General features: G+C 36.5%; 1 protein-coding gene across 7 annotated transcripts in view; it reads right to left on the reverse strand.

The window, feature by feature from the left end:
* gria4a (glutamate receptor, ionotropic, AMPA 4a) overlaps nt 1–27,772 on the reverse strand; it is a 125,631-nt gene that overhangs the window by 42,420 nt on the left and 55,439 nt on the right. For 6 of the 7 annotated variants that reach the window (XM_041994895.1, XM_041994890.1, XM_041994892.1 and 3 more), the window contains exons 4-11: nt 23,557–23,609; nt 23,215–23,346; nt 19,655–19,708; nt 17,084–17,242; nt 11,334–11,501; nt 9,903–10,007; nt 8,846–8,956; nt 740–946 (exon numbers count right to left, since the gene is read on the reverse strand). In XM_041994895.1, coding sequence (XP_041850829.1) covers nt 740–946; nt 8,846–8,956; nt 9,903–10,007; nt 11,334–11,501; nt 17,084–17,242; nt 19,655–19,708; nt 23,215–23,346; nt 23,557–23,609 — 989 coding nt within the window. Of the gene's footprint in view, nt 1–739; nt 947–5,883; nt 6,291–8,845; nt 8,957–9,902; nt 10,008–11,333; nt 11,502–17,083; nt 17,243–19,654; nt 19,709–23,214; nt 23,347–23,556; nt 23,610–27,772 lie in introns of those variants that run through there. The other variant, XM_041994897.1, reaches the window with a different exon arrangement.

Genomic DNA, 27,772 nt, shown 5'->3' on the forward strand with positions numbered 1-27,772 from the left:
ATTGCAGTAGCAGCAAATCAAAACTAGCTTTGCTATTCAAGAAGAGTAAAGATAAAAGAGAGAGATAAAATAAATTTAAGCAGTAAAGCAAAAGACAAAACTAAAAATTTAAAGCACAAATGTATTTCCTATGTTTGGTAAAGGGGTCTTTAAAAAAGCTTGTGTGTCAAAACTCATTAGTCAGTTCTGCGGTTTTGCTGTGTCACCCTCCACTATGCCCTCTGGAGGGTAATTGATTCAGTCACTGTTCTGCAGCTACTTGTCCACTTTCACTCAACCTCAAAGTGATGACTGACATTGTCTCCTGCTTGTCAATAAAGTTTACATTAAGGCAACAATGTGGAATCCTGCAGAGTTAAAGGCATAATTAACAAGCTTGTCAAACTTTCCACATAGCAGTGAACACTTCATGACGCAGCCTCTCTGCAGGAAAGGGACACGGTAACTAAGGTGACGCAGGGCTTGACACAAGTTTACTGCATGAGTTATTTTTAGAATATCTGGGCTGTTGTGTTATGTAAGCCTGACAATTTATGACCGCTACAAAGACTACAATCTTTTTGTTGATCAGGTGCCAGATAGATATCGAGCTTCAGCTTCCATACCCATAATAATCCTTTGACTGTGGTTTTGTTAAAACAATACCTCATGCTTTTAAATTAATACCGATAATGGAAAAAACAATCCAAGATAAAATGAAATAATCTATAATTTGCAGCAGACTTGTTTGCATCCTTACCCCATACACAAGCTCGCCAACCATGCCGTTCCATATCTTTGTCTCAGGGTCACGGGCTCCATATTTGCCATCTGGTACAATGGAGATCTTGTACTTGATTCCGATGTGTTTGGCGATTTCTGAAGCCAAGTCCACACAGTATCCCTCGTACTGGTCATTGCCTTCATAAAGCTCCCAGTTCTTCTTCAGCATCACATACGGACCCTCCTATAAAACCAGCATAAGGGGAAAAAGACATCTGTTTGCAGGAAGATGACTGCAGCGATCAAGAAGAACCAGCAGCTGGATGAAAACAGTCAACATGAGGGAAACATGTATAAAAAAAAATAAAAAATCAATGAATATATCTTAAAACAAACTCATATGACTTCTGTTTAATGAACCTAACTCTAATAGTAAAAATAATGCTGGGGACTAAATACATACTTAACTGTACATGCAGGACCATGTAGTGACTTTTTAAGTCATGTATAATAACAACATTCATCAAAATGTTTTTACATGGCAACATCTAAAGTAAGTGTTTTATATCTTAGATTTCAGACTTCTAGTGCCTTCTATTATGCCTTCCTGAGACCCTAAAGGACTTCACTAGGACCCTCACCTCACTCAGGGCAACTTTCAAGCTGAGAAGACAAAAGTGAACAAGAGAAAATAATAAAAACAGCAGGAAGAAAAAAATGATGGCTGCTTTGGTAATGTGTGGTAATAGGAGGGATTTTCTTGCATGCAGTTAAATGCCAAAGAAAATAAAGAAACAGACTTGTTACGCCATATAAGAGTTAAAAAAAAAACCAAACACACACACACACAGCCTAATGAATGACAGCGCATCTTTTAGAAACAGTGAGTTGTGGTACTAAGCTTGAAGCTGTAATCCAAATGAAAGTAAGCCTATTAAAATCTTATCAAACCTCTTTTAATCAAAGACTAATCTCATCTAATTAATCATGTCAGCTCTTCATAATATCCAACACTCCCAAGCCATGAAACACTTTATGAAGATAATAAACCACAATGAAAAATGATAACATTCTTTGGACTGAATTCTTCATTCAGGAAATCATTTTGCTTTCAAAACAAATAAAGTTTAATCAATGAGGATATTCAGACTGGCACAATTTAAAAAGGATCAAATAAACAATAAAATCACTCTGACAAAAGAAAGCCAGATGGCATCGGCAGCATCTTCAGTCCAGTAAATTAAATTACTCTGAAAGCAAATGTAGCTCAAAGACAAGCAGACAGCATGATTAAAACAATCTCGCTGTGGGAGCCGAATAATACTCACATTTGTTATTTTTTTTGTCTTGAAATGAAAAACATTTACATATGGTAGAATTTTCTTCAACCAGAACAAGTTTTACTTGTATTTTGAAGAAAGAATGATCTATACAATAGCAATATATCAAGTTTTCTAAAGTATCTGCTACAAGAAGTATTACCATCAGCTCCTGACTTTATTGTTAGTGTGCAATTAACAAATGTTAATTGCAAAATAAACAAATAAATAATAACGTATGCTGTTAGCATGATATGATTCTTTGTGTTTTTGAATCCATAGAGTGAAATATTGGCAACTGTTAAAAGAAAGTCTTTCTGTTTGTAGGTTTTCAAAACATTTTTTAACCAAATTCAAAAACTGATCAAAAATAATTGCAATACTATACATCCATTTCCACCTGTGTATAAAACATTTCAATAATTGTATTACAATCATCTTAAATTAAAATATACAATTTCAAAAACAAAGCAACATATACAACATTCAAAATAATAAAAAAAACACTGTACAAAATTACCAGCACATTTCATGAAAGAAAGTACATTTCTTTCTTACTCATTATAACAAGAATTTAGTTCTTCATTTTTGCCTCTGTTGTTTTTTTTTTTTATCTCAGACCCTTTACACTTGCCACCAACCCCCACAGCAATCACCATCATCACCATCATCATCATCATCATCATAAAAAAACAAAAAAAAAAACTCTTTTGTGTTGAGTGTAAGAGCATACAGAAGCCTTTTTCCCAAAATGTCATTATTACAGACATTAGCAGTTCCTGGGGCTCATTCCATTGACTCAACATGAATCATAATGTTAATGAACAACACAACTGTTTGAATAAAATCTCTTTAACAGCTCCAGTAACACTGTTCTGTACTATTCTCAGAGACACACTGAAAATGTTGTCCTAAAGGCAGTAAAGTCAACTGAACCATTGTTTGGCTTATTTTATAGATGCCTGGTGTCCTACACTCCATGCCTATATTCTTTCATTTCACCTTCTTATTATTTTGCAAATATGTACTTGGTGTTTTCCAATCCAGTGTGGCAGTAACTGTCCTTCAAACAGTACTGACCAAAATGGGTGGCACGGAATTCCGAAATTCTTTAGGCAAGGTAGCACATTAAAGCATATTTCTTTAAAAAAATCTTTATTTTATGAAATAGCACTACCCGTGTAGTCTGACAGTGATATATTGTCACGTCCTTGTTGCACAAATGTATCAAAAACACTCCTTGTACTGATTATTAAACTCTATTTCCCAACTAGCTAACAGAAGAGAAGTTCAGCATTTCAGAAGACATCTTCATCTTTTGGTCTCCAACTTTTATTTAGTCCCACAGACGTTATTAGCTCAGTAAGTTAGCTCAGCTTTTCTAACTTTTGGGTGTGTTCATTTACAATGAATGTTGTTGGCATCAGATAACCAGTCACAAATGAGAACAGCTCAAAATCTTCATATTTCTCACAATTTAAACAAACTATAATAAAATCCTAAATGAATATGAGGAATTTTAAATTATACATGAGGCTAAAAGCAACAGAGGTGCTTCCGCTAAGTTCAGGACGGAAAGTTATTGATCTCACTGCTCCATCACTAATACCGTGTATTAGGTATGCTCTTTGAGAGTGTGAAACTCATTTTATCCTTATTCCTTTAGCCATAGCCTTGATGATAGTAAGCTTTTATAAAAAGCAACATGAAGAACCATAACTTGTCTCTGTAGTATCCAGGTGTCAATTATATAAAATATTAAGGAAATTCTTTTGAAGGCCATTGATTTTGATTAAAACAACAGTCAAATAACTTCCACATCTTGTACAGTAAGAAGTTTAAAGAAAAATGCTCCATAACAAGTATGTAGGAGGGAGAGAAATAAAATAAACATTGCTTATAAAGATTCAGCAGCGAGCGAGACAGTTCTTTTTCTTTTAATTGGTTTTTCAAAAGGTCAGTAAGTACCAGCTTTAGAAGTTTAATCTGACGTTGTTGTAGAGCAGTGTTGCCTCTGCTGAGATTATACATCTCTCATACAAATGTTCCTCAGGGAAAATTGTTTAGATGGGCAGGCTGTCTTCAGGAACTCTGGTTCTAAGTGCTTTTAAATCATTGATTCTCATGCTGTAGGCACCTCAGACAAGAGGTCAAATGTTTGGAATCAAGGAAACCTAATGTGAGCAAATAAACATGAACAAAAACATAAATACAGAGACATGGATGCTGGAACTGTTTTGCTTTAATACTTCCTGACAGCTTATCAGCTTTCTCCAGGTGTCTTTTGCCTTTGTGTGAAGTGGAAGTGTGTATTTTGTGCACCATGTACTGGATTTTCGTTCAGTGCCATTGGGTTGAAAAGATCCCCGTTATGGGCAGCCTAATGTTGCATCACGAGTCATTGCATGTCGTGTAAGGATAGGTGAGATGATGTAAAAACAGTGCACTGTGACTGAAGGAAGAATTTGACCAAAAGTCAGGAGAATAGAGAGTGTAGTATTTGAACAGAAAAATGATTATAAAGAGTTTTCATTGCATTGGCTGCATGGAACTGCAGAAGAAAGATGAGGTGATCTAAATACAAACCAAGATGGCTACTGGTTGAGGAGGGGATGGAGAGATTATGGAGAAATTTACATAACAAATAGAAAGATGGAAAAAAAAAATGACAGAACGCAAGGATCCAAAAAGGCAAACAGCACTTGTCATCCAAGCAAGTTGGCCAGTCAATGAAACAGACAAAAACCAGCTGGGCAGTCACCTCAGTGTCTAGTTGTTCATTCAACCTGCCAATCAAGGCATTTTTTAAAAGCTAGTTTGTCAGGTTAAAGTTAGTCAGTAGCACATGAAAAGTCCACCCATGACCAGCAGGCATAACTGCGTAGTTACTCCATTAACCACTTTGTACATTACCTTATAGTTTGGCCTGGTAAATGGGCCATTTAGACATGTAATATATTGGTTGGCTAGTCCATTATCAAAGAAAAATCACATTTACATTCTGATTTTGGTCACACAGTTATGGCTGAAACAATTATAAACATTGTAATCAATAGTTTACATAAATATCAGGTCAAATATCAGTTTCGGTAAAATATGACATTATCTCATTTGTATGCTTTGTTTTCAGTAATTGTGCTAGATAATAATTTGGACAGATCATAAGAAAAAAAAATGTACGTGTTGCTGTACATGGTAATTCATGCATGGATACTTGCACATGCTACTGGACTGCAAAGCAACAGTAATGCTACTGGACTGCAAAGCAGCAGTAAAGTATGAATATAAATGTGTGTTAACAGGATTTTTAAAAAATGTCCAAGGTGGAATTGTGATTGCTTTTATAATTTTCTAATTATTAATAGGAGCTGGGTCTTTTATGACAGTTTTAATAAAAACTATGTTTTACATCCATAGACTCCAAAAGCAACCACGATGCCACCTAGGACATTCAAAAAAAAAAAAAAAAAAAAATCCATGTTAAGACATTAATACTAATACTATCTCTGGCAGACATTGTCAGACATTGTCTGCCAGACAGCTGACCTGACTAGTAACCTCTAGTTTTGCTGCTTTTCTGTTGTGCTCATACTGGTGTAGCAATTCAGAAACCCTTTGAGAAGAGCTCAAAACACAAGCAGAAGGTTAACGAACAGGTATGGCTGAGTCTGTAGTTAATTTTTGACAGTTCCTCTAAAAAAAAAAACCCAAAACAAGCAAACAAAAACTTATGGGCATTTTGTTGATGTGATTTCTATTGATCTTTAATGCAACAAAAAGGAAAGGTGATGAATATGGTGTCTTCTAAAGGAAGGGGGGAAAAAAATCTGAAGTGTTGTTTTGGAGTCCACTGACATCACATGTCAAAACTTGATAGAGGTCTCTGTCTAGTGGTGGTTTTTCTCATAAGAGGAAGACATGAGCACAATTAACAAAGCAACTTAGGACCTCACAGGTTTCAAATACAATGGTCATGAGTCTCCTCTTCAGCTATTTTCTATGGTGGTGCCACTGCAGAATCAACCACCTCAAAGCATAGCAATGTTAACAGAGCAAAACATCACTATTTCAAACAAAACACAAGGAAAAAAAAAAAAAAAAAAAACACCACCAGAAATACACACAGTTTTAGTACAGCATCAGCATCAGTCTGGCTGCTCTTTGTCTTTTCCAAGGGTCTGTGACATAGGAGAGTCTGTGTTTCAGTCTCTTGGTCTGTCTGCAGACTCAGGATCAGTGTCGCAGCAGAGGCTTCCTCATCATCAGAGGCTGCAAAGAGGAGGAGGTGGCTGAGCTAATGTTAGTCAAGGCCTGCTGAGGTCACCATCCACAGAGAAATATGCAGGAAGAGCAGGAATGGAGGTAAAAACAAAGGGTGTGGGAGGCATAAGAGGTGAGTTAAAGACAAACAAGATACATGGATCAGGAAGGTGAAGGGAGGATGCAGGTTTGGAGAAAGTCACATAAAAGACAGACATGGGAAAGGAACAAACACTGGATATAATAATCCCACTCATTTCTTTTACAGCAACACACAGACCTAACAGTGACACAAATATCGGTAGAGTGATATATTTTAAGTAACATGATACACACAAATACACATAATTAAAATCAGAATTTGTTATTTAGAAACATTTTGCCCTTTAAATTATTTAAATCATTTGATGTGTTTCTGTTTATGTCTTGGGTGTGACCTAAGGTGCAAAACAACCCTTTTCTTAGCTGAAATATGCACTCTGAAGCTCTAGAAATTCATCCAATTTTTTCTTTTTTTAACTATTTACAGCATCATGCATCACCTCTGATATGTTTCTGGCCACAGGGGGCAGTATAAACTCATTTCATTACTAAATCCCCATCTTTTAACATGTTGTCCATTCACAATTAGAGATTAAAAAACCTACCTTTTAAAAAAATACTGAGTAACCAAAACTCCAGCATCTGTATTTTTATTTTAAATTTCTGAGCTAAAATTAGTCTGTTGCGTTGCTTTCACTTGCATAATTTTGCATGCTTAATTAAATTAGACTGACTGCATTTACAGGAGGGCGATCGCCACCATAAAAAGACTGCAGATGGGTGAAGTGAAATCAAATGTAAGCAGAGGATGTGCACAAATCCACCGATTAGCCCTCCTTTATCCTCGTTTGTAGAAGAAAAGGGAATAATTAAAGTGGGTTGCAGAGCAGTGTCTACGTGATAGCCATTAGAAAAGACTGGACTGAGGTCAACTTGAAATGGTGATGTGAAGTCAGTTTTAGATTTGCCTGCTAATGAGACATTAGTTTAATCTTCCAGCTGGACAACTGCCACCCCCTCCTAGCTGTGCTGTGAGGGCTTTCTTCAACTCATAGAACTAATCATCATCTCCAAACTGATTTTTCTTCGATGTTAACAAGCCCCTGGCACAAACCCCCCTCATTTAAGTTGAATGCAATTTACTAAAAAATATGATTAATTTCATTTTGTAATCTGTGGAATTTTTTTCCAAATAAAAGAATTTATGCACGTGTTGTTACCAGAAGAGACTTTCCCTACAACTTAGCGTCTCTCTCTCTCTCACTCTCTCTTTCTCTCTCTCTCTCTCTCTCTCTTTCTCTTTCTCTCTCTCTCCCTGTGTTGTGTGTGAGAAATGTTATCAGAACCTAGTGGCAGCTGTGAACTGGATGTCAACTGAGGAATCTATACTCACAAAATGTGTACATGTACATAGGCTCAAGCTCTAAGATTACTCTTATCCGAGCAGTGTACGCTGTGTTCTCCAACTCCCATCTGCAGGTTCTTGCCACTGCAGAAATAGTCTAACACTAGAGGCAAATTACCTGCTACAAGCCTGACTGGAGTAAATGCACTTCAAGCACTTTCTGTAAAGGTTACAGTACTTATTGCTGGGGCTGATGTGCCCACCACTTCTGCCAAACACTGTTGAGCATTGTCTGTTGCATTTCAAAGGGGCTGGTGCTGTTTGTGATGGTTGTGTGCTTGTTTGGATGTAATAATATTGGTTTTATGGATTCTGGTGATAGTACTGAGATTAATGACATAACCTCCTATTCTAACCAGGATCTTGTAATCATTCAGAACCCTTTATCACTTTTTAAAGCTATAAGATGGATAAGGTGGATATTTTGACATCTAGGCTTGTCTAACTTAATCTCATACCTCTTTATTTTATGCTGCATTTTTCATGGCAAGAACATAACTTGAAAGCCAGTTCTTTTCCTGTACTGTACACTCACCCAATATTTGTTATACAAATGAAAGAAAATAGCTGCACAGGGTAGAAATAATCTCATCTACTGTATGCTTTGAATTTCATTAGAATTTTCCATAGTGCAACATGATAGCTTTTACAGGGTAGGCCAGGTAATGTGACATTTTGGTCAATTTAACCCATAAGAGCCTGACATGACATATTTGTCACATATATGTTCTGAGACATTTTGCTTCAATTTATGGTATAATCTTTGCTCAAAATCCTGTTGAACACAATCTGATAGTTGTCTTCTGTTTCCTAATAAATACCCAGAAGCAGAAAACCATATTATAATATTTTAAATGTACCACATGGTAATAAATGTTAGATTTCCCTCCCCAAAAAAATGTTAATTTGTTTTTGTTACATTTTGTTAAAGGGCCAAATAAAGACCTCATATTTAAAAATTTTCTTTTCATTTTCATTTTCTTACCATTTTTTCATGGGCTGGGTCTTAATGGGTTGTGTTATGGATTTGGAACAGGTGTTTGCCAAAACTGGAGGCCAGCTTTTTCCTAATCTTTAACAGTAGTGAAACTAAGAAAACATTTGCAGGGTGCATTACCATGATTGTTGTCACAACAACAGTCCGGTTCTCCATCGCTGAGCTGTCATTGGAGAGGCCGTTTTCATTCTGAACCAACACAAGCTTGTCTATGTCATTCCAGTAACCAATCTGAGGTAAGAAAGGGAGTAAAAAATGAGCCAGTTAGAAGAAAATTCAGGTATTATTGAATAAACAATCCTTACAGGATAAAAGAATGCCAGAACAACTCAGGAAAAATAAAACAGAAACATTGTAAGAAATAGGAATGCATGAGATGGAGAGCAATGAATGTAGAGTAAAAATAATAAATAAATGGAATGAACTTATTTCGGCAAATTTCCCTTTGGAACAATAGAAGATATTGAGAGTGAACCAGGAACTGCTGGAACGTCATTATATTACTTTATTATAGGGAATACATCTGCGCTTGTTTCTCGTAAAAATTATTTAGTATTATTACATTTGGCTCAAGCCGTATCCTCCTGCTTTTTAAGTATGGAAAACAAAGAAATCTTATAATTAGTTAGTTTGCTTTATTAAAGACACATAGTAAGAAAAGGAAAAAAAAGAAAGAAAGAAAAAAGGAAGAAAAATAAAATGAGATAAAATTCAGCCACAAGTTTACATGAAAGTAAAATGGCAATAATTTCACAGATTTGAGTAAAACTTAACTGAGGTTAATGCAAGATCAGTCAGCTATATAGCTATACACGAGATTAAGCAACCTAGTCTGATAACCTAATAGCAGTTTGTCTATAACAACATGACGTTATAAGTATAAACAAAGAGTCATTGCTTAAAATTATTATTATTATTAAAAAAGATAGATAGAACACGAGAAATGTAGAATATAAGGAATAAAGGAAAATATAAGGAAAACACTAGGAAATTAACTCTTAAAAACAATAGATTCAAGTAACTTTTCTTGATGAATGACGGAACAATTTTTTTTCTGAATTTTAATGTATGCGTTCTATCAGCAAAAAAATAAATAAATAAAAAGTTATATATTTTATGTGATCTTCTTACAGATTCAAGGAGATATTTATGTCTCTATGTCATAAGGGCAACTTACTTTGCGAGGTCCATTGCTTTTCAGTTCAAACACATCCATGGTGTAATTGATTCTCCGGCCGTAGTGATCAAACTGTATGTTTCCAGTAAGACCGTGAATCCGCACCTGAAATTACAGTAATAGAGAAGCAAATACTGTACATTAAGAGTACTGCTAGTGAATATTCCTTTAAGAGTCACATTCTGATTGTGTGGTCAAAAATAAATGATAAGAAACAGCAGCAAAGATTTGAATTTGTGGAGAAAAGAGTTGCTGATATGAGGGAATTCGCTGAATGAATGCAATATGCTCTTATGCATAGGTAGGCATTTTTAATGCAGTGGGTGGTGAACACATAACAGTTTACATTGTCAGTGGGAGTGTCCACTTAAAAGTAATTGCAGTATAAAAACAAGGTGAGGCGGAGGTCATAGTGGGAATCTTTTGTGGTTCACTTTTCTTTATCTCACAGTAATGTTTGTTTTTTCTATGACCCATGGAGAACGGCCGGCCTGTATTACAATGCAGCATTATATGGCCGCTGTCTCTCACTGAATATTTCTGAGACAGACTGTAACCATGATTATAAGTGAAGTCTTGGGATAACATAGCGGTCACTGTGACGGTGGCTGTTTTGGTTTATACAATTATAGCTGTGACATACTCCATTTGTTTTTAATGGCTGCAACACTTACAGGTGTTGCATTGGATATACTCTAATCCTGAACCCCTGTGGTCTGTTTGTAACACATTTGACATAGAAGCACAGCAGGTTTAAATAGAAACAGCTGGACATATCCACAGCAGCATAGACTGAACCACAGTAGCAGCCAAAGTCCGAACAAAAATCACTGAACTGCAGCTTCAGCAGCACAGCCAGGAAGAGCAGCTGTCACAGATAGCCTTTTAAAAAAGAAAAACGAGCAATAAATGCATCACATAAAGTGTCACACCACATCACTCTCAGTTTCGTAGTCTACACAGTGTCTCACTATATTAGCAGTGTATTGTACTGGACTGAACAAACAAACCAACTGTTAAGTTCAGAAAATAGTGCACGGTAACACAGATGTTATTACAAGGCAGCACAAAGGTGCTTTCAGATAAAGTGAAAATGTGCCTCTGGAAAATTTCTCACTGTGACCTTTCAGAAGGCTCTCTACAAATAGGGTGTTTTATCATTGCTTTTAATAAAATGTGCCAAGAACTTAGAGGAAACAACTTACAAAGAGAAAAGGAACAGAATCTGTTCATACTGGTTTAAGTAAAAGCTGAGTCTTGTTTTTAAGATTATAGCAGAATTTATAGAAGTGTAAATACAGAGAAATAACAATGCTAATCTAAATTACTTCAACATCAGGATTTCTGAAACTCTTTTGTCCTCTTAGTCAGTTTTATATTTATATGTGTGTAATATTGTGTGTTTCTGAACAAGATCAAAGTCATGCCAACCTGTTTGAGTGCACGCTCCATATCTATTCCCTGATTCCAAGGAGCAGCCGGATTGGCTAGGCAGTCGCCAGCATTGCCTCGTCGACTGATGTCAATTTTCTGACGACGAAGGGTGCGGAAGGCCTCAGCCATTACCAGGACACCATCATAAGTTAGAGATGAGGTATACTGTAGATTGAAGAAAGACAGAGAGGAGAAAACAAGGATTTAATGAGGTGTTTAAAGACGTGTTATTCTTAAAGAATTAAAGTACTCGTGCTGACCATGTAGAAATTAACCCCAACATGAAGTTTGTTCTGTATAAATAAACAAATAAATACAATTTATTAATAAATACTGCACAAAAACAGTCATTATCTATAAAAATGTTTTCAAAGATAGACTAGCAGCATACACAGGGATGGAATTAAACAATGTTTAAATGAAATCAGTTAAACAAACAGGATTTTCACTAAAATTAAAAAGTCTAAAAGAGTTTGTGAGAATTTGATCATTTGAATGAAATAAAAAATAAATAAATACCCCAATAGATAGAAAAATAAAATAAAATAAAATAAAATAACCTGTTCAGCTTGTTTAAAGGAGACCAGTACAATAATTCTGAACAGTACTGTAATCGGATCGACTGCCTTGACTTTTATTTGACTTCAACCATTAACACCACAGAGCATCAATCAACCGCATTATAAATGTACCATAACTGTAAATGTGTCAGCTTTATGGCTTATGAAAGGACCAGAAAGCAATTCAAATCACATTAAAATGCATTTCAGTATCTTAAAATTGTCAATCAAATTCACTTTGTTAAGGATTTGCTTTGATAGTGAAATTTACACATTTTCAAGTGTCAAAACTAAATTGTGTTATATTCTAAAACAAGTCGTAGCACATCAAGAATACAGTACAATAAAATCAAAAAGAACTACTAGTAAAACAGGGCTTTAATTATGCAAAAGAGAAAAAGTGAAATATCATCAGTATCTGAACCCATTAAACTGATTCTGATCTTGACAGATTGTTCAACAAATTCATCATAGGTAGGACGCAGAGCTGCAGGGAAAAATAAGACATGTTCAACAGCAGCACCCCCACCCAGAACATACTCAGACACATACGGTGCCACATGGACAGAGGCAGTCAAAAACACAGCAGGATGCTTTCACATCACGACAGAAACAAGTGGAGGGAAGAAAATGAGAGAAAAGAGGGAAGATGGCTGAGTTGTTCTCTGTCTCTGCAGGTAGTTTCTCTCTCACTGACATTCCTTGATTTGTACCCCACAATGTGTGTTTTGGAAGGCTGTGTAACCATGTCATCCCCCTTTCATGTCTACTGCTTGAAACTGATGAAGCCTTTCCTGACTGGCAAATGGTAACTACAAAATCCAAGTAAGGGAAAGAAAACAGCTAAATAGAGCAAAATAGTGTATGACAGCCGGTTCTGTGTCAGTCGGGGCAGCATGGTATCGCCTCTGGGACACACAGATAACAGTATTAGCTTTAAAAACACCCAAATTGTGGATTATATTTTTCAGGAACACTTCAAACGTGTGATGTTCACTCCTTTTTTACTGTAAATGTGAAGTCTTAATTACAATTAAGCATTTAACCATACATCTCATACAAGGCCAAACAACACATTTATAAATGATGTAGAGAAAGAAAGCATGTGTCACGTTTTACAAACATTTATAAAAAATGCAGGCATGGCATTTAGAACTGTGTATCTGCTATCAAGCATTACATCCAGTAAACTGAGCTAACAATTGTGTTGTAAGCATTAAAAGCTGTAGGCCTTTAGAAAAAACATGTATTCATCTATAAATTAAATAATTTAATAGTTAATTGCATTGTTTAAAAAAAATAAATAGAAAAATAAAAATTAAAACTTGTTTGGGTGAAACTACTGGGTACACTTTTAAAAGCAATAAGGAATAAATTTGTTTTATTGCTTATTACATTTTACGTACATGTTGCATTAATCTCTGTGCAACACTCCAAACAGATGCAACATATATGAGGCAGCCATACACACCTGACAAAACATTTTCCAAGGCTCTTTTTTGCCACTTTATATTTCCAGGAGCCACAGTGATGTACAATTCCTCCATTCCTATGTATCAATTTCTTTCTTTCTTTTTTTTTTTTCTTCTTTGGATTCGTGTGACCATATTTTTTCTCATGCATGAGTACCAGCTTTATTAGAATAACAAATAAATGTTTATTTGAGTACAGTTCTGATGCATTCACTGTCACCCCTAAGAACAGTGTTTAAGTTTTTTTTTTAACTGGTGTTTCCTTAAAACAGGATTAAAACAGGATTTTTGTTTTTCAATTAAAACTAATCTTTACCATAAACAAAAGTTATATCTTATTTCATCAAAAAATTATCATGAAAATCTGCCACATTCAGTGTGTAGGTCACTAATTTGTAACCTCACTGGTTACAAATTAGTGACCTACACACTGAATGTGGATTAAAGGTATGAAAAGCTGTGTGCAACACATGGCCACAGGCAGGTTCAAATTATGATTCATACAGGTAGATCCAGTGCTAGCAAAGATTATTAATACTCTGAAAAGGTGATCATGTCATTTCAGTGATGACACAGAATAGGAAAATAAGGCAGGAGAAGCATTTTACCTTTAGAAAGGAACCTGGCAAACTCAACATGCTACCCGAATGGGCAATTATTAATTAAGCCCAATGCCATCATCTGTTAAAATATGCAAATACAGATATTGCAAACCTATGCCTATTCTGAACAAATGTGTGATCAGAGGTGCATGACAAAGATGGGCCTTGGAAAAAACACCTGTAGCTCAGTGAAGCTGGGTCAGATCATATGCATAATAGCTAAATTTTTATGACATTAATGCATTTCCTTGCCATCCTTGCCAGGTCACTTTCATTACCTTTTAAATTAAATTTCAAGGTACAAAAAAGCTCATTTCAAGGCAAACCAGTGGTTAAGAGATTTTGATTGATGGAAAACGGAAGTAGCTCAAATTCAGTCTCCTGTGTAGATAGGGTGAGTCCCAACGGGGCTTTTCATGCCACACATTATTAGATCAGATTTTTGCTTGGCCTGAGGCTACCAGTTGGCCCAACGCAAACCGAGCTCAATTTTTATGCAGCACAAATTGGCCAGGGGCAAATTGGAGACATCTTTTGTCACTAGAGGTTGGATGATTTTTCATTATTTGTAAAATCATTAAAACCTTTATATGTTTGCAAAAGATTGGTGTAAATCATTTTTCTCATTACAATGACAAGAACATTTTGAAATGCATTTCATCAAAGATGTTTGCAGCTCCTAAAGTAGGCACATCCAGCAGCTGTGTTTACCTTTTTGGTTCATCTAAGTGTTTTCACTGTGTTTATCTGTCGCAATCATGCATAATAGGTTTACCTCAATTAGCACACAAACTGTCGAGTCAATGGTAAGGGGAGATTGATACAGCTGGCATCGGTTAATGAGGATTCATTAGGTGAATCTTAGAGTGATGATTAGCCAATTTACAATGGCCTGCAGGTAAAGAATGAAATGCCAACAATAAAAGAATATGGCCATCAAAATGTATTTGCACCATTTACAGACGCATATTGTCCACAATGTTATGTCTGCCTTTTTGTTTTTTTTTTAATTTCTGCCAATTGTTTTTGAGCCAGGGGGCAGAAGACCAAAAGCTGCAGTAGGATGTATTTTTAATGGGTAGGTGGACATATTTCTGGTTAATATATACAATTCCACTTGGCTCTAGGTCACTACTCTGCCAATAATGGTTTGTTTAGGAGGGCAAGAAAGACAATCAGAGATAGAAAAGAGGGAAGTATAGTAGCCTAAATAGAGATGATGAATATGCAAGAGAAATGAAGATGGACAGTAACAGAAAGAGTCAAACAATAAAAGAATTAAGAGAAACAGAAATATCATTCTTCTGTGAATTTGTTTTCCCAAAAATGTAAAGTGTCTAAAAAACTTATCGGAATACCATGCAGAACAGACACGATGTCTGAAGAATCTGCATGCATCACACTAAACTTGACACTAAATTACATATCAGTCCTTGCACCTACCCATATCCTGAGGTCATGCTCTGATTGGCTAAGAAGCTGTGACAAATGCACCACATAACACTGAATGGTTGAAATGCAGCACAGCATTCTGTGACTGGATAGCTCATTGTGAAATCTGTATGTGCAGCTTATCTGGTGAGTATTTGGTGCAAGAAGAACAATTTCACACCAACAACTGCCATAAATGTGTATGTGAACATGTGTGCCACTGAGAGTGTTTTAAAAGCTACATTTCTGAGTTCCAATAAAAATCCTCCTCCAGACTATAATGAAATATCTCTGTTCTTTTAAATGTTGCCTTATTTGGTATAACGGATCTATTAATGAACAAATGAACACCTCTTCTCTACCAGTGGCGCACTGACCATCTGGTATACTAACCATTTTTGGGTGGGTTGACGTGGTTTTTTGGGCGACACAATTTATTTATTGGTCTTACTGGTCCATAAGTAGCTAGATTGGTGGACCAACTAACACTGAGCAGGCTGGCTCAAATTTTCAAACACCACCTCCTTTTGCTGTGTACTGTGTCTGAATAATTTATTTATCCAATTAGTCAGCACAGAACTTTCCTTCCTGACCACTGGTTCTTAACTTAACTGATATCAGGTTGAACCAATAAGATGCTTTACACCCCTATTGTTTCTGTGCCAGTGAATGCAGCTACCTGTCAGAACCAAAGAGAGAGAAAAGAGAGGAGGCAGAGAGAAAGTGTGTGATAAAAAAACAAAACATAAAAAAACAAAAAGCAAAAAAAAAAAAAAAAGCCACCTAATTTCCAAATCAGCTGCCAAGGTTCTGTTCTGAGTAAAGAGACCAATTAAACTCAATAGGTCATAGTAGCCAGTTAGTGCTAGCTATTTACCAAGTTATGATAAAGTGATTAAAACACGCCAATAAAACAGCTGTTTTATTAACACATAAGTTTGTCTCCTTACATTTATGAAATTTGTTGATGATGTCAGAGTTTTCAGCCAGAGAACAGCTGGTTAACCGATTGTGTTCACATGTTAACTGGTTGTATCTACTGGTTAACTGGTTATGTTCACTGGTTAAAACACAGGATCTTAATTAGATTCTTATGTGTCTTTCTGCACTAAATAATCCCATTGAATGTGAAAACATGATTTTTAACCATCATTCGTCAACACTAACAATGAGTCAGCATATTTCTGATTTTCTTTATTAGCCTGTTTATATTATATATTTTATATTATACCAATGGTTCTCAAATTGGGGGGGTGGGAGGGAATGTAGCAGAAGAACTAATTTTTTGACAGCTTGGGCTTGTGGAAACATCGTGGTGCACACTCCACAGATGCGCACAGTTCATGTTCACTTTTATGGGAGGACAAAGATTTGTGATGTGCATGATTGTATATGGGCTTGTCTGGGCCAACTTTTTGTCCCAGTTTCTCTAAGTCTGTGTTCTCTAACACTTATTTAGCTGCGGAGGCATGACTTTTTATTAGTTAACAACTAATACCTTCCCACACAATTCCTCTTTGCAAGTTGACAAGATTGGATCTTGAGGCCTATGGTTGAAACCAAATCTGTTTAATTCTGGGTCCTGCATTTGTCCCTGGCATACAGCAGTTTTAAGGTGTAAATATTCATCAACTTTGACTGATATTTTCTGTCATGACATTCTACAAGTCTTTTTTTTTAACCTTAGGTGGGCTTTCAGATCCAGGGTACTCTCGCTGGTCCAGTTTATTCCAACGCTGCATCAACTTAATGACAATCGGTTTGCTGAAGTCCACCAGCTGAAAACCGGTCACGTTGGCTCCACCATGCATGAACCTCTCGAGAGATATGTCCTTAAAACCCTAAGAGAGGAAAAGGAAGGGAGAAAGAAACATCCAAGATCAGATAATATAGAGCTGATGTGTACCAACCACCCCCACATGGTGTATACACCTTTGCTGACATAAACATGCTCAGCTACACATCTATAGGCCTTTCACAGCTGTCAGTGTGATTTTGCACTGAGTGACACTTCGTTGTGAGGTGGTGAAGAGGAATCAATCTGGGATAATACCGGAGACAGAGGTAGAGAGTAAAGACACGTGAGCATTATTCAGGGTTGATGGATGCTAATTGCTAAAAGCTCTGAAAGCTTATTTGCAATGAGCTCATAGGCACGTTTTTCACAGTCCCAGAGAGAACAACTGTTAAACAGATTTAAGGGATTCAGTTTGAAGCTATACATCATCTCTTGATATGGGCTCCAGCAGCTTCTGACAGCAGTGACCTTGTCAAGAAGAGACAAATGGTAATATATCAGTCCAGAAGTAACAGGAATAAGGACCTTTTATGGGAATATGATAGGAAAGAAAAAACATCCTCATACACTCACTTGCCAAAGTAACATGAACATTTGCAAATGTGAAGTACAGCAATTTAATCCTCATTTGGAGCTGGTTTGAGACACAATCAAAAGACTCAAAACACTGCTTGTCATATTAATATTTGTTTCAATATCACTATTTCATTATGTGTGTTTTGGTTCAGTTTTGGCTCTCAGACTGTTTGGTAAGCTAAAGGGAAATTAGCTGTAAGGTGTATTCAACTTTACATGGTACTACAGAGCACAAACCTGATATGATGAATTTGGTGCAGAGCACGATGGTAACACATTTTTATCAAACTTTCAATGGCACCACATCACTGACAGTATGGGAGCATTCAGCTGCTGTCAGCACAGGTCCGGTTGCTACAGCTCCACTGACTGGAAACTACCTTTGAGATGATACAGATTTCTTTCTTGACTTACTGAAGGCGTCACTTATGTGGACAACATGAGAGATAGTTTTATTTTCAAATTTACATATTGGTTATAGCTTTTAAAGTCTACCAATGAAATCAATTTTTTTTCTGGCTGCTCATTTGCTACTGATGGACACTAAATTCCAAAGATTTCATTTTGAGTTGGATTTTGTGGCAACAGATTAGTTCAAGAATTACTGTACTGATACTGAGAAGGAGAAATGCCTTTGAGAGTCAGATTTTTAATTAGTTTAACTATATTTAATTTAATCCCTCTGGTGATTGTATGATGATCAAAATGATCCAACAGCTGTTGTCAGGTTCTGCACAAAGACCCATTCATTTGAATCAGGTAAGCTAAACAGAAAACATATAAATCTGTAGGACAATGAGCTTTGAGGACAAGAGTTGCCCATTCCTGCTCTAGCTGGCATTCCCACAAGAATCGAAACTGTTGTAACTTGGCTTTGTGAACAATGTCCAACAGTACAGCAGTCTTTTTATGTCATAAAGAGTTCTCATGTTAGCCACAGTCAGCAAGTCTAATGATTATACCTTCGGGAACAACAACTGATGTTTCTGGAATTCCAATGTAGCCAGTAAAGATCTGAATAATGTCACGAGGTCATCATTTGAAATTAGAAACACTTTAAAAAGTAATAAAAATCATGTGAATTAGTATTTGCTGGCAAATATCTGATGGTTATGATATTGTACTTTAGCTAGTGTGTAGCTTTAGCTTCTTCTTAAAACAAGAAGACACAAAACTGTGATTGTGACCAAACCTCATGTGTGTTCAGTGTTGCATAGATGCCAAGCAGAATACAAATAGAAGCCATGAAATCTGTTGGGACCAAATATTTTGTCCTGAAAAGATTGCTCAAATTTTTGGGCATCATGGTGTTTTAGTTTAGAAAATATTATAGTGTATTGTAAATTAATTGTATTAATTAACAAGACATGTTAAACATTAAAGATAAACATTTCTAAGTAACTTCTCTTTTAATTTCTGGGTTACCAAAATCACAAATCCAGCAGACACTACAGCTCATCTGTAAAAATATAATATATTTAAATATATAAACATCTTTAAAGTTGCTTTGACCCCTGAAAGAATAATGATGGCTGCTGTTTCCCCCAAAAGGTTTTGAAAAAAAGAAGGAAAGAAGGAAACTGGCAAAACAACAACAACAACAACAAAAGAAAACCAAACAAAAATAAAACATAAATTCTATAAAGTTAAATGTTAAGAAAAACAAGTTTGTAGTGTTGGTTTAAAATATGTAAACAGTTAGATATTGAAGCTCAGTCTTGCTAATATTTGCATATCAGACAGCCTACTGCCGGTGCTTTCTGGCATATCAACAAAAGAACAATCCCCAAGTCTGCTAATAAAACAAGACATCAAACCAACACTAGCACAAGCGTGTCTCATTACAAAGGCTGCAAGCTGTGACATTAAAAATACTTACCAGGTTTGCAATGATGTAATGGTAACCTTTCACATGTTTCCCCACGCTGACAGCCTGGAAATACACAGAGAGGGGAAGCTGTATTACTTTACCATCTTCTGTTGTGCCTGCAAAGTGGCTTAATAACATGGGAGGGGAGTCAAACAACAAATTAAACTTATTTCCTTCTATCTTTTGCTCCTTCAACTTCCTTAACGGCATGATAATGACTATTTCATAATGATGATTTAAAGCAAAGGAAACAATTGCGGTGGTGCATGATCCATGCAGGCTGCAACTTTGCAAGTTCCTGGAACATTTAAGTTTCTGTAGCATCGTCAGCTTGATTATAAATGCTCTTAAACAAACCCAAAGATTTATCTTGTTTTACCAATTACAGTTTAAAGTGTACAGTAAGTTGGCTCTGAAATAAAATTTTCTTAACTTTTTTTGTTATTGTTAAAACCAAATAAAGAAACAGAGGATAATATGGCACATTCTGGGAGTTTTCATATAATGCAAAAACCTAATTAATAAATTGCTCACATTTTTCTCTTTAGTCTCACCCAAACACATCTGCAGTTATATATTGACACACACAAACACACACATGCAAATACAGAGTTCACAGCTGGCAGTTGAGGACAAACAGAACAAACTGATATGTTTGCTTGCCCGAAGCCTTAGAGTTTATCACGAATTATATTTTTATGTAAATGTGTTTGTTTGAGACGTGTCTGCTTGTGTGCGTGTCAGTTGCATGTGTCACTGAGTTTGTCAGATGTGCTTCTGGAAGAGTAAAAGTGATGACAGGTGGCAGAACTGATGGGATGTTACACTCCAACCTGAGTCAAGGGGCACACAAATACACACTCGTGCACACACATTGGCAACACCTGTCACAGCTCAAGTCTCAACATCAAGCAAGACAGATAATCTGATGAATTTAGACAAGCATAAAGTGTCAGAGTGCATGCCTTGATGAAGTGTATGCATTTGTGTGCACTCAAAATTTATGTGTAAGCGGACAGTAACAGCCAAAATAGCTGTTGAGGAAGTTGCATTTTTCTCCAAGGAAAAATGCAAATCTTGCTTTTTTTCTTAAATGTCAGAAAGCATCAGGAGTGCTGTTTCCATTGAATTAGTGGAGCAGACAGCTGTAAGACACTAAAATTAATGTAAATATATATATATATATATATATATATATATATATATATATATCTTACAATAGTGCAGGACAACGATGCATAGGCTGTTTGTATTGCATGTATATCTACATCCTATAGAAGAAAGTCTGTTTAGCCATTTTTCTTCAATTTAAAAACTAAAAATAGTAATACAAATCTTCAATCTTCAATGACAACAAATTTCCTAGAGAAGACATTTATCAAATATTATAAGTGGTGTTTTTTCAAAAGGTCTCATAACATTTGCGGCTCTAAATGAGTTTTATTTAGCTGGGCTGTGGGAAAAATGGCTCTTCGGATTGTAAATGTTGCAGACCCCTGCACTAAATACATAAACAGATTTAACTTCCATCCATGCACCTTTAGTGCTTCATTATCCAGATTTCTTCTATAATTTCTCTAACTTTGCATTCTTAGCTTGACTGTTTAGCTTAACCTCTTGTGCCTGCACCCTCTGCTATTGGGAGTTAGGGGGTTAACATCTTGTTTTATGAATGTAACATCAGGTCTGTAAATGTAAACAAAAAATTAAAAGACCAGGTAAAATGAAAAAATATGTAAACACAAATTATGTCTCCACGTGTCCACCCGACAGCAGGAACATGGACAAACACAGTTTCATGTCGCTATGACCAAGATTTACTTAACCAGATTCAAAAGAAGGCTGAATTTATTATTCACGTTTGTAAAACATAGTCATAAAATGTCTTATCTTTGCTCTCTTGCCTCAAAAGCTATAAGTTTAAACATAAAACCTCATTTAGTTAAAACATACAGGAGACATCCCATCCAAAAATCACAATTTTCTGTCCATTTGCATGAGTTTTGGCAGACAAAGAGACATGTTGGCTCTTTTTCTTCTTTTTTAAGTGCCAGACAGAAAACTTCTCTTCATTTTAATAAACACACTCTCTTGTGTTTACATCAGACACACGGCTGCAACAGGAGAAGACATGAAGGAAGAGACATGGACTGCAAGCCTCTGCATGTGGCCAGTGAGCAAGAAGTTTGCTCACTGGCTATATATATGATGTATATTGCAATAATATATATATTGCTATGTATATTGCTATAATAAATAAAAAATACTATCTGGTTTAATATAAAATATAGAATATATTATATTTTAATATGGAATATAAAATAGAATTGTAGAATAATATTTCACGCAGGGCATTATTTTAATCAGTTATCACATCTTCTGTGGCTGAAACCCATAATTAAGGGAAAGCAGAGCAGCTTTATTGAGTGTTAAGTGCTTTTAAGTCTGGGTCAGCAACAAATTTCCATACTCACCCGTGATCTCATTGATTTTCAACAGTGCCACTTAAAACTACCTTGTAGCATCCATTAAAGTGTTATCTCATGAACAATCCCACAGATTTTTTTGGATTTCAAATAAGTGTCATTGTCCCTGTAGTTGAATGACAATGTTTTTTATTCTAATAATAAAAAGGGGCAATAGTGTGTTATTGAACTGCATCATGAGATGTAGTGGTAAACGTCATTAACATGTTTGTTCAACAAGATTATTCTGTTGTTAATTAATTGGTTTTTTTATATGTTATGTTTAAATTTTCCAAATTTCTTCCTTCTGGTAAATGTGGAATGAATATTCACTGATCTAATCCCCATAATGAAGCATTTCATGGTTACCATTGCTCTGGTGCTCTCACAATAGCATGGCTCTAGTCATATGGTTAATGTCATGTATTGCATCACCAGGTCAATTTCTATCAATAATTTTACAACATTTCTACAAGTAAATTGGCAACAGTTTGTCCACATGTCCAAAATGTAGTAATGTTTTTTAAAATAAAGCTGCAGAAATGATCAAACTGCAACATTTTTTATTGCCTGTTGCATAAAATAAAGCTATGTGATGTGAACAAATAATCATGTATTTATATATATGAAAGGAAAATATTTTATTTTTACCCCTAATCCTATCCAAAGAAGACTGAAAGTGAAAGGTTGTTGGGAAATATTTGGTTGGACTGTAACACCACTGTCCACCTTCTCCTACATCATTGCAAATAGTTATGAATATTTCATATCTAAAAAAATGACATTTGAGATGAATTTATGCAAAATATAAGCATGTTTCATTTTCCAAAGACAAGGGTTGTCATATAACTTTTTGAAGCTTTGAAAAAAACTATTTTAAAATTCTGAGCAGGCTTGACAGCTTTACACAATGCAAAATGGAGGCATGTTAACATTTTGACACAGGAATATAACTATTTTATAGGCCAGGGAGTGTCATCATTTTACCTTTTTGGAGACCATTTCTTTCCATTTATTACCATCTTATTCTAAACTTGCTAGGTTTTGTGAAGCGGGCCAACTTAGCTGCTTCATATTCTGGTGCAAGACTGTGTTGGATATTACCTGTTCCAGTATACTTTGTAGTCTCTCAGGCTCCAGGTCAATGACGTATTTTCTTTCCTGTCGCCGATCCAGGTCCTCCAAGAGTCTGCGATATGCTGCATCATTGAAACTCTCCACGCAGATTGCGCTCACCTGTTTTTGTATGTTTTCACATGAAATGTGCTCATGAATACAAACAGCTTGTAGACATAAGGTCATTAAACAACAAGCATGTTAACAGGGCTGTGTGTTTCTGTGTTTATAATTAGTGTATGTATACGGCATGAGATCATGACCGTTCTTATAATATGTGTTGTCAGGCAGATCTCCAACTCCACTATGTGTTTTTTTGTCTGTCCTTACCTGCCATGCATTCTGTCCAGCTCTCTCCATAATCGCCTGCAATATTGCATAACCTAAACAACATAGAGTAAGGATAGAAAGATAAAAAAGACAGAATTAATGCTGCTTTAAGGTAGAATCAGTAGTTAGGAAATGAGCAAAGATGTTTTTGTAATTTCTTTTGCACTTAAAATGTTCCACTAGTATGCTATAATTCTCTCAGTCATTTTCACAAGCATTCCAGATAAGCACAAGTTGTCAGCAGATTTGTCTGATATTCTTATTCTTTAAAGCAACACCATAATGTCTTATCTTTAAAAGAAACATAAATTATCTTAAATATTACTTTAAAAACTCAGCACCCATCGGGAATAAGAATCGACTGAGTAGTGTTGAATGATAGTGGTAAAAGTATTATTTTATTTTACTAAATGTTTCATTGTTCCTTTTCAAGAGGTGAACTTCACTTCATAGCACACTTCCAAATGATAATTTCACACTCTGGAACCAGAAACAGAAAGGGAAGCTCTGTTTCTATAAAATAATGGAAAGCAGGTTTGAGCAAGGTAACAAGTAATCTAAAAGATGATTCTCCTTAAAAACTTTCCCAGGTAAACAGCAAGTGATATATATATATATACACACACTACCGTTCAAAAGTTTGGGGTCACTTTGCCATGGGATTCAATAGGGAAGTGACCCCAAACTTTTGAACGGTAGTATATGTATATATATATATATATAACTATAAAAAAAATAGTTTCTTTGCAAGATTTTACAAAACTGCCACTGACTTAGTTCAGTATAAAACAAACTATATAAATACTTTTGGGGTGAGGGAGAAATTTGATTAGAAATATATCATAAAGGTTTGGATTGACATAAATAGATAAAACAAAGATAAATTAATCAGACTATGCCAGGGATGGGCAACTCTGGTTCTGGAATGCCACTGTCCTGCAGGTTTTAGATATTTCCCCACTCTAACAAACCTGGTTCAAATTAAATGGATCCAACTGATTGTTATCAATTCTGCTCAATGAGTCAGATGTGTTGAGACCTAAAGAATAGTGGCCCTCAAGGACTGCAGTTGCCCATCCCTGGACACTGACTGCTAGCTGCAACTCAGGTACAAATCATAGGAAAACCTGCTTTACATTGTCTTAGATTAGAGTTAAAAGGCAAGGCATGTTTATTTGCAAATTTCATGTATAAGACAATTAAAAGTTCTTTACACAAATCATTAAAAGCATTACAGATGGTGCAAAGATACTGTAGCATTGTCAAATTAGAGGCAGAAAGTCCAACCCAGTTGGAATATGAGTTGGACTTTTGCTGGAATATTGCTTTGTATGTACACATAGGTTAAAACCTTTACTTCTCACACTGATCATTAATTTTAACCAAAACCCCCAAAACATTGTTAAATCAGCTCTTAGATCTGAGGGTAAATACATATAAAACATAAAAGAGTTCCCTTAAAATCACATGTACATAATAAGCAAAGACCCACATTTGTCTTATTCTAAATGACACACAATGACTTATTCTCTCCAGCTTTAGCTTTCTAGCCTCTTAAGTGATGTTATAAATAAATGTGTCTCTGCCTAAATGAATCTGTGCTCAGGGTTGCACATGTCTGCACATGAGTTATGTGTGTGCATACTTTGATTGTTAACCCTGCACATATCCTAATTTATTGCATGCACAGATGCACTTGAATTCATTTGTTTATTCACCACTTGGTATGTGAGTGTATGCATTTGTCTTTGTATGCAGTTAAACAGGTAGAGGGGTATTTGTGTGGTAGTATGCATGTCAGCAGGCTGTCGGTGAAGCACAGCAGAGCAGGGGACATAAAACAGATCACAGCATTACTGCCCATTTTCCAGCACATTACCAGCAGCAGGGCCTGATGGGAGCCTATAATGAAGGGCCCTGCCTTGGCCAAGTCACGGGTGAGTACAGACCAAACTCTGTGCATCTATCCTACCCTCCATTTCTCCCTACATTTCTAACGTTACTTAGACCTTACCCCTCCTCCTGCAATATGCCACTGTTCATCCCCAGAGGATTGTGCTCCTGCCCTTCCTTATACTCTTTCTGTAATCTCTCCCCTGCTACAGATCTACCTCCACCCTGCCCTACCATCACCTTATTTGTTTCTTCTTTCCTTGACTCACACATACCTTCTGTCTTTTGGGCAGTCCAACCAGCTCAAATCACCTAGTCTGTCTTTTCTGTTACTCTCTCCTTCTTTTCCTTGCAACTGCTCCCCTGCGTACTAACCCAGACAACCTGGACCACAGTGAAGTTGGCAGAGGCACAGACAGAACACACACACATTGCACAGCTCATCAATTCCCTAACATACCACTATGCCATGGTCTTTGGGGACTTTGCGTCATGTTTGACCCATGTTTTACTCCCCGTGGCAGAGAATTTGTCTGTGCATGCATGCGTGTGTGCATGTGTGAGAGTAATAATGTACCAAGTATTCCCGTGACAGTTGTTAGGGGCTGAGGGCGTCAGCTGTGCCTGACCAACTAACTTGCTTGCACTGCATGATGGCCAAATTAGAGGCAGGTGAATGCTCCAAGAGCTGACGCCAAACTGAATAATCTCTTTCTGAAATGTGCCAAATTACAGCCTCATTTCTGAAGTGTTACCCTTTAGTCAAGCCTGTTCAGTTCCAATGGCACAGCCTCTAAAATTACAGTTAATGTGAGTAATATTAACTAGAAAAAAAAAAGTCTCAGGCAAACAGAAGTCCAGACGGTACACCGTGCATTAGTTTTATAGTATCAGCGTGCCATTTAAAACTGGATCCAAGTTTAATACTTAAACTTTGACTTGTTAAACCAAACTAATTTAGATATCTTCCTTTAATGTTTAATGCCAGGTTTCAGATTAAAGGATAGGGTTAAAGGAAAGGTGATTTGCTCACATTTAGTTAGTTTAGTGTTTACAATTTGGCTCTTAAGTGAGAGTCATTTCAGGTGTTTTGAGTTACATTTGAGCCTCCTGCTACAGACCTGGCTGATACACTTCCCTGGATGTGTTCAAATGACATTGGAATAGCTGAGGAAAATCCCAAACTGGACCATCAGACTGATCTCTCCTTCTGGAACACTGTTGGTGCCAGACCAACGTCATCAACCCCGGCCAGAACCTGGTCTGATGTTATTCGTCGCAGAGGTAAATCCAGCAGGAAATTTAAAGCTCCAGCACTCACTCCACCACCTGAAGTCTCACTGCATAACAAATATGATGTGTTGAGTCATATTAAAATGAATGATGATGAATGTAATGCAAGGATATATCAAAATTCAAGAAATAGCTTAAAACTCAGCCCAAGGCTAACCAGACCAGGAGGAGAGTTCAAAATTCCACACAAAAACAAATACAGGGTGTGCAGAATTATTAGGCAAATGAGTATTTTGATCACATCATCCTCTTTATGCATGTTGTTCTACTCCAACCGGTACAAAGCCTACTACCAATTAAGCATATTAGGTGATGTGCATCTCTGTAATGAGAAGGGGTGTGGTCCAATGACATCAACACCCTATATCAGGTGTGCATAATTATTAGGCAACTTCCATTCCTTTGGCAAAATGGGTCAGAAGAGAGATTTGACGGACTCTGAAAAGTCAAAAATAGTGAGGTGTCTTGCAGAGGGATGCAGCACTCTTAACATTGCCAAGCTTTTGAGGCGTGATCATCGAACAATCACGCGCTTCATTCAAAATAGTATATAATAGAAGCGTGTTGAAAAAACAAGGCACAAAATAACTGCCCATGAACTGAGGAAAATCAAGCGTGAAGCTGCCAAGATGCCATTGGCCACCAGTTTTGCCATATTTCAGAGCTGCAACATCACTGGAGTGCCAAGAAGCACAAGGTGTGCAATACTCAGGGACATGGCCAAGGTAAGGAAGGCTGAAAGACAACCACCACTGAACAAGACACACAAGATAAAACGTCAAGACTGGACCAAGAAATATCATAAGACTGATTTTTCTAAGGTTTTATGGACTGATGAAATGAGAGTGAGTCTTGATGGGCCAGATGGATGGGCCCGTGGCTGGATCAGTACAGGGCAGAGAGCTCCACTCCGACTCAGACGCCAGCAAGGTGGAGGTGGGATACTGGTATGGGCTGGTATCATCAAAGATGAGCTTGTGGGACCTTTTCGGGTTGAGGATGGAGTCAAGCTCAACTCCCAGTCCTACTG

The sequence above is a fragment of the Melanotaenia boesemani genome, chromosome 9, assembly GCF_017639745.1.
Source record: "Melanotaenia boesemani isolate fMelBoe1 chromosome 9, fMelBoe1.pri, whole genome shotgun sequence".
Lineage (NCBI taxonomy): Eukaryota > Metazoa > Chordata > Actinopteri > Atheriniformes > Melanotaeniidae > Melanotaenia > Melanotaenia boesemani.